An 8102-nucleotide genomic window follows, 5' to 3' on the forward strand; every position below is an offset into this window, starting at 1 on the left:
TTTATTACATAAAACTCAGGAGTATTTTGTGTTTTCATAAGAAAATTCCAGTCATTTTTGTCCCTATTGTTATTGGTGCAACTTAATTTCGGTCTAGAAAATGGTTCAAAGGATCTTCGGAGAGCCATTTTGGCTTCAAAACGAGCTTGGGTGGCCTAAAAAGCAGATACATCATCGCCAAAGGCGATGAGTTGTGTTGGGCTCGTCGATACCTTCAAAACGATATGTATTTCTACATATGTTATGCTTTGGTCTGACCTTGTCCGATTTGGCAATTTTTTGGTCTACGGGCATTTCTGAACTTTCACGGGTTATGGCTTTTCTATAAAGTGTCTTTATCTTCTTTGAGAAGAGTGTCAATGAAATCTGAGAGTTTTTAACATTTTCAGAGACATAGTGAAATTTGTTCTATTGCTCAGTCATGGACGTAGCTTCCCATTTTGGAGGTGAATCACGTAAATCCCTTTATGTTGTGCGTTGTGTGATTTCTTTTTCTTCTCCAAATCGCCACTCCTGGGCGTTGTTTTCTTAACACATATATCCTATGGGCGCTTAAAAACAAGTGGCTTCAGCCATGAGGAAGCCAAGTTCGAAGTTGGAATGGGTCCTTGAAAAAGCCAGCCCAACCCTATAGGCTTGTTGCTTGCTTTGGAGTTGGAGATTCATGACTTGAAAGTGGAATTAGATTGTGCAGATTTAATTAAATATGCCAAACATCTTTCTAATCCACCATGGGAAACTTTACTGCTTATGCATGACATTTGGAGTTTTCTTTCACACTTTCATTTTGTTATTATTATGCATGTTGTGCAATCTGCAAACTCTTCAGCATATCTCTTAGCTGCTTTTGGAATTTCTTTTCATAATACATCACTTTGTAAATGGGTGAGTATGCCCCTACTTTCTTTGGGATGTACTTGACCCAAAAAAAAAAAGAAGGTGATCTTGGGATTGTAACTATGATTCTGAGTTTAATATCATTTGCTCATGACTCATTACCTCCAATTATTAACAAAACCGAGTCTGAAAAATGTTTAAAACCGCAAAATCGAAAACCTCTTATAAATTGGAAAAATGAAACCATTTGTTTCAATTTCACAAAGTTGAACCAGTCAATAAACGATTCAATTTCAGTTATTATCTGCTACACTGTATAAATCAAATCGAATTGAATTGAACATTGCTTAATACACGGTTAAGTGATGACATATTCCCTTTATATCCAGAAATATCCTTCCATTCTGCCTAGTGCATTAAAAAAAACATTTATGAAAACAGAAGTACATATGTCATACATATTCAACGCAAAACGTATGGTTGTAGAGAGGAGAAGGGGCCAGAAGTAAACGATCACCTGAAGCACTCCCTTGTACCAGCAAATAGGGTTCCATGTCACCTAAAGCACTCCCCTGCAACGAAGAAGAATAGGAAAAAGAAGAAACATGCTGTGACGGTGAGCAGGTTGATGGATTTTTTTATTCAATGGCTACAATTAAAAAGCAAAAAAATAAATGGCTCAGATTAAGCCGTTGCGTTTAGTGTTGCGTTTAACGAAAATACCCGTAGCGTTGGTACCACTCACTCTTTAATTAAATATGCCAAACATCTTTGTAATCCACCATGGGAAATTTTACCGCTTATGCATGACTTTTGGAGCTTTCTTTCACACTTTCATTCTGTTATTATTATGCATGTTGTGCGATCTCCAAACTCATCAGCACATCTCTTAGCTGCTTTTGAAAAAAAATTTAATCACTTTGTAAATGGGTGAGTATGCCCCCCTACTTTCTTTGGGATGTACTTGAACCTGATCATTGGTATATTTCTAATGCATAACTTTCCATTTGACCAAAAAAAAAAATAAAATAAATTAGGTGACTTGGGATTGTAACTATGATGCTGAGTTTGATATTATTTGCTCATAACTTATCACCTCCAATTATTAACAAAATCGAGTATGAGAATGTTTAAAACCACGAAATCGAAAACCTCTTATAAACTAGAAAAATGAGATTGTCTAAGTTTCAGTTTCACAAACTTGAACCAGTCAATAAACGATTAAAATTCAGTTTTTATCTGCTACACTCTAAATCAAATTGAATTGAATTGAACACTGCTTAACAGAGGGGGGGGGTTATTGACAGATTGACATCCCTCAAGGTGTTAAATAATTTATTATTATATTTTATGTTTATTTTTTTGGTATTACATACAATTTTTCCATTGAGGATAAATATTTTCATTTTTCATGTGTACTTGAAATATGTGCATGATAATGATATAGTTTTTTTTCGTAAGATCTGATAATGATATAATTTATTTTTTCGTAAGATTTGATCATGACAGAATGATATGTTACTTTCAGATTAATTTTGAAATTTTTTTTTTGTAGTTTTTAAGGATTTTTAAGAATAAGACAGGAGGCAATTAAAATATGTTAAAAAAAATACAGTGAGAGTATGAGACAGGGATTTACATGGAAAGATAACCAAAAGAGGTACTATTAGAGGGGTAATTTATCCTCTCATACTTAAGAATCCAACAATTCACCGAACACTTGGAAGGATAAAAAGACGCCACTGTCCATGTTTGGGTGGTGATTTCATTAAAACTTTGGATTTGTCATTCGGAACAGATCGTATCCAGGAGAGGAACGGCATCGTTCCCTTTCCCAATCCCACGAAAACTATCTCCTCCAGTTCCTGCCCGGCCTAATTCTCCAATGCTTCTAATAAGGGGGGTGGACCTCACCCAAGCAGAGAGTCTTCGGGAAGGGATAGGATGGGGCCGGGAAGGGAAGTGGAAGGGATAAAGATCAGTTTCCAATTAGCCGCAGGTTTCCATAGTTTTATTTATTTTTCCCAAGGTTATTATGTTAACTGGGATTATCTCCTTTCCAATCGCCTCAACGACTTTTAGGAAGTTTCTCTTCTATATTCCATTCTTACTTCCTGCTTCCTCTTGCACACAATAACGAGTGATTAAATGACTCAACAAAACTTTCTTTAACAATTTTAAAGAAAATTGAATCGTCAATAATCGATTTTAACCTCATATTTAAGTCCTAAAAAACTTAGTCTTTCATCAAAAATTTTGCATTTTCATCACTCGATCGAATCTCCCATTTCAAAGAAATCTCTGTTAATTGATGAAAAAAAAAAAAAAAAGAAGACGAAGAAGAAGAAAGAAGAAAGAAAGAGAGAGACACAAAGATGAGTGCCTCAACGACTTTTAGGAAGTTTCTCTCCTATGCCATTCTTACTTCCTGCTTCTTCTTGCACACGATAACGAGTGATTAAATGACTCAACAAAACTTTCTTTAACAATTTTAAAGAAATTGAATCGTCAATAATCGATTTTAACCCCATATTTAAGTCCTAAAAACTTGAGTGTAACATCTTAGTAAACATTACATGAATCTTTATCCGCTCCTGCTGTTACTGCACGGTGCAATACTGCATCGTACGACGTTGCAGAGAAACAATTTGGCGGAGGACTCCGACAAGTCCAACCTAATTAGGCGGTTCTCCGAAGGCGTGAGCCAACAAGAGATACAGAGGAATAACCGCGAAGAGATGAAGAGGAGACGAGAAAACGAGAAGGCTGAGACTCTGGTGAACTTAATCTTCTTTGTTCTTAAGTAATCAATCTGTTTTGCTTCCAGAGTACGTTCGGATGAAGTCGTTGTTGTAAAAAGAGTTGTGTCTTAATAGTTCTACAGCCAATAGATCAGTTTGAAGGGTTTAATTTACTGTTTCTGTAAATGCAAGTTTCTGGTTTTGATGAAAGCTTTAGTGACACCGAGTGGATGCATCATGTAATTCTCTGTATCATTAATGAATCCCCTCATCTATTTCCTGTTTTCGAGAAAATTCCATCCATCTTTGGAATACAAGCCCAGGCATCCCTTTTTGTGTGAAGTAAATGTAGTAACTTCAGGTTCAGGAATCAAATTAAACCTCTCTTTGATCATTTTTAGGCTTCAGAGATTCATCTCCGCTCTCAAAGGCTGAATCTTTACAAGAACCGATACCGATCGTCAATCATTCCTCTTCAAATCTTCTCTCTTGCAATCGTTTGTTAGGATTTTTTTGAGATTGATGAACCGTTCGGACTTAACGACAGCAATTTGTAGGTATGCAGCAAAATTTATAGGAATATTCCATTCATTCCACAAACAAATTGTAAATACAATATTTACAATTCTTGAACGGTGATTTCTATATCACATCCTTCACCCACGAAAGAAGAAGAAGAAGAAGAAAAATTCAGTTGGGACCCCAGCAGCTGAGGTACATGACTTTCCTGAGCGACTCCTCTGATTGCTTCAATTTCTCGTCACTAACCTTCTTAGCCGTTTTCACCATTGAAGTCGTCGCCTGAGAAGAAGAGGCCTTTTTAGCCTGTGAGAAAGATCTTATATTGCCCTTGGCGTGCTGATGTAGCGACCTAAACACATAATTCCATCTACAGATCCCTTGATCTTTCAATACCTCCACCGCTCCAACGCTCGCAGCCACGATCCAAGCTCTGCTTACCGAACTCATCTCTGTTTCTTAATCGTAATATATTTCTCTCTCACTTGAACTCGATTGATTTTTGAATGGTTGTAATTTGAGGATCTGAGCTCTGATATTATATAGTGGTTGCGTAGGAAAACAAACGGTGGGCGTTTTCCTTTGGAGGCGCCACTGGTTTTCCTCGAAACATGGGTCTAACTTGTCTTTTCCGTTTCCATTTCCATTTCCAATCCCAATCTCCCAACTTAATGCACAAGAAAATTTCATTCATTTCTGTCCCATATCCTGTGGGCGCTTATGGTAAAAAAACTGCGCTTATGGTAAAAAAACTGCAACTGTAAAAGGGCACGTGAAACTGCTGTTTGAAAACCATGTGTCATTATTCACTTGAAAATCAGCGATTTTATTAGCGGATTAAAATCCTCTACAATGCGGACATTTTGTGATGCATTACAATGAAGTTTCATCCAACGATGTAAGTTTGAAAACTATGGCCAGGGAAACTTCATCTAATGTTGCTAATTTAATGTTAAATCAGCCTATCACCTTATCTTTAAAATGGAAGAGCCTAGCTTAGGTCTGGAGAGCACTCAATCCCCCTCGTCTGCAATCTTGAGAGTGATCTGAAAATGTCCCACACTTCCCAAAATAAGGAGCTTCCTTTGGAAAGCATATGCTGGGGGTGTCGCCTTGGCAGCAACCTTGTTGCAGAGAAAGATTGAGATTGATCCCTCTTGCCAAAGATGCGAGGACCAGCTGGAATCTATCGAACACATTCTCATCTCCTGTCCTTTTGCCCATGGCGTATGGTTTGGATGCCCTCTCTCGCTTCACTTCAGCATCGACTGGTGTTAATTCTATCAAAGATTGGATCTTGAGCTAGGAAAAGTTTGCCACTCCATCTAAAGCGGATTACCGAAACCAAAAGATCTTGTGTAGCTTTCTCCTTTGGGGTATATGGCTAGCAAGAAATGTCCTATTGTTCTCTAACAAGCAAGGGACCATTCAAAGGATTATTGATTATGTAGTTAAAGCTTATGCAGAATTCATCAAGGCTAATGCCCCTCCCACCTCTACTCCTACAAGACCGGCCAGAATGGAATTTTTTTACAGACCTGGACCCCTCCCTCCCCCAGGCATAATCAAACTCAATACTGATGCTACTTTGTCGAAGAATGAAGACTCAGCAGGGATTGGTCATATTTTGAGGAACTCATTTAGGCAACCCATATCAGTGATCTCGGAGGTCAGCAACTTCTCCGAAGTTGCTGACAGGTGAAATTTTGGCCATCGGGGGTGGAATTCTTCAGGCCATTGAGGAAGGAATCGAACATCTGCATGTGGAATCTGATAGCCAAGTAGCCATCCAATTCCTCATTGACAAATCTCATATCCCCTCCCACCTGAAACCCCTTGTAAATGATATATATAATGTATCTGGCTTTCAATTACCTACAATCATGTAGGTTCTCTCACATTCCCAGAGCTTGTAACAGCTTGGCTGACACTCTGACAAGGAAGGCCCTCTCCAGAGTAGGTTATATAGCTAGACTTCTGAGGGTAGTGATTGATAATCTATCAATTATACCTCATTATTTCAGAACTATAACATCTAAGGTTACAACCAAGGACAGGGCTTCAAGGTTATAACTAATTTTGACTAGGTGATGGCACTCGGAGTAGAAGTGGGAGGAGGAGGAATCGGTACCTCTACGGTCCCTTCTAACATTAAGACCACTTTCTTCATAGAGGGACGAAGGGAAGGGAAGGGTCATCTTGGATACATGAAATTGCGACTCTTAACCATTCTATCCAACATTGTATAGTCTACCTCTTCTTCATCACCAACCAGCTTACCAAGCGCAGCAGCCTCAAGACAATTGTAGACCCAATCTGTGAGGATGATTTCTTCTTCTAGAACAGTCAAATCAATGTTCCTTCTACAACATATGATCTCCAAGAGTAGAACCCCATAGCTGTAAACATCTGCTTTAACTGTTAACAGGAAAATTCTGGTGCCACTCAGGTGCAACATACCCTCTTGTTCCTCTGATTCAAGTTTCAGTCCTAGTTTGGTCTAGCTTTAACAGCTTTGACAATCCAAAATCAGCAATCTTTGGGCATCGGTACTCGTCCATGAGTATGTTTTGAGGCTTTATATCACAGTGGATGATCCGAGAATCACCCTTTCTTCGGATTTGAAGAGAAAGTCTGCAAGTGATCCGATCCATTGCACATATATACTCGTACACCAGAAGCCTATTTGGACCATCACAACAATAACCAAGCAATTGCACCAGGTTTCTGTGATTGCTAATATGCATATATGGACTTGTCTCTGGAGTTCTAGTGGGGGTATAGAACAAGATCACCATCATTCTGCATCTTGAGTCGAAATCTTCTACTCCAGTGATCGGATTCTGATACAGTAGTGAGTAGCTCATCCCCTGCAAGCAAGGGTGTCAAAAACAGACCAATTAAAACCGTTTATTAAAATTGAATCTAACAGTTTACACCGAAATCATGAAATTGTTTAATAAATGGTTCGATTTTGATTTCAAATTTGAGACCATTTAACTAAACGGTTTAAACTAAATTGAACCATGTAAACCAAAGACAAATCATTTAAAACCAATTAATATATACATAGTAATTAATTAAGTAATTCATGGTTAAAATAAATAACTATTGTGAGAAAAAATAAATCCCAATTAATAATCAAACTTTTTTGAATGTTTAACACCCCCTCCTAAAAAAAATAACTTTTGAATAAAAAATTAAAACATATAAACAACTATAACCTTAGAACTCTGTTTGACCTGTTTTTAGTGTCATCGGATCCCTCTGTTAAAACTATGTGGTTGAGCCCTAGGATCTAAAATTTTCTAAGGTCCCTTTAAAATTTCTTGTCGACTTATGATTGCCTTTTCTGGCTCTCGAAATAGAATCTTTTCCTGTGGAACTCTGATTAACCTTATTTTAATGGCATTAGATCTCCCTTTCAAAATTATGAGATTGAGACCTAGAGTTTTTAATTTCTAGAGCCCCCTCATTATTTTCTTGTCGGCCAATGCTAGCACTTGAAACAAAATCGTTTCCTATGGAACTCCGATTGACCTGATTTTAATATCATCGGATCCTCCTTTCAAAATAGGTTGTTGACTAAAATTTTTACATTTCTATGTAGTTGAGGCCTTGGTTGAGGTACATTAGTTTAGTAAATGACTTAGGGTTAGGGTTTTGGGTCTAGTTTCTAGGCCTTAGCTAGGCTGATTCTAGATGATTCTTGTCGATCCCGATCGTTCTTCATTTTTTTAAATACATAGTGTAGAAAACTCTATATTCTATTTCCAATTTTAATATTAATAGTTTATGATTTTCCTATAATTTTATAGTTTTCTAATATTTTTCAAACTTATTGTAAATAAATATTGTATTTTTGTATAATATTTTGATAAAATATATATTTCAAATATTTTACAAATATTTATTTTATTTAATACAAAATTGTATATTTCATTTTCAGTTATAATTATAATATTTAACAATTAAAGCTATATTTATTGCAAATGAGTACAATAT

General features: G+C 36.9%; 1 protein-coding gene across 1 annotated transcript; it reads right to left on the bottom strand.

Moving 5' to 3' along the window:
- Nucleotides 1-4265: 4265 nt before the first annotated feature.
- LOC122640162 lies at nt 4266-4718 on the bottom strand. Its single transcript, XM_043833315.1, has one exon. The coding sequence runs from the start codon at nt 4545-4547 to the stop codon at nt 4269-4271; it is 279 nt and encodes a 92-aa protein (XP_043689250.1). The 5' UTR covers nt 4548-4718; the 3' UTR covers nt 4266-4268.
- Between the last annotated feature and the right edge of the window lie 3384 nt (nt 4719-8102).

Source organism: Telopea speciosissima, chromosome 9 (genome assembly GCF_018873765.1).
Source record: "Telopea speciosissima isolate NSW1024214 ecotype Mountain lineage chromosome 9, Tspe_v1, whole genome shotgun sequence".
Classification (NCBI taxonomy): Eukaryota; Viridiplantae; Streptophyta; class Magnoliopsida; order Proteales; family Proteaceae; genus Telopea; species Telopea speciosissima.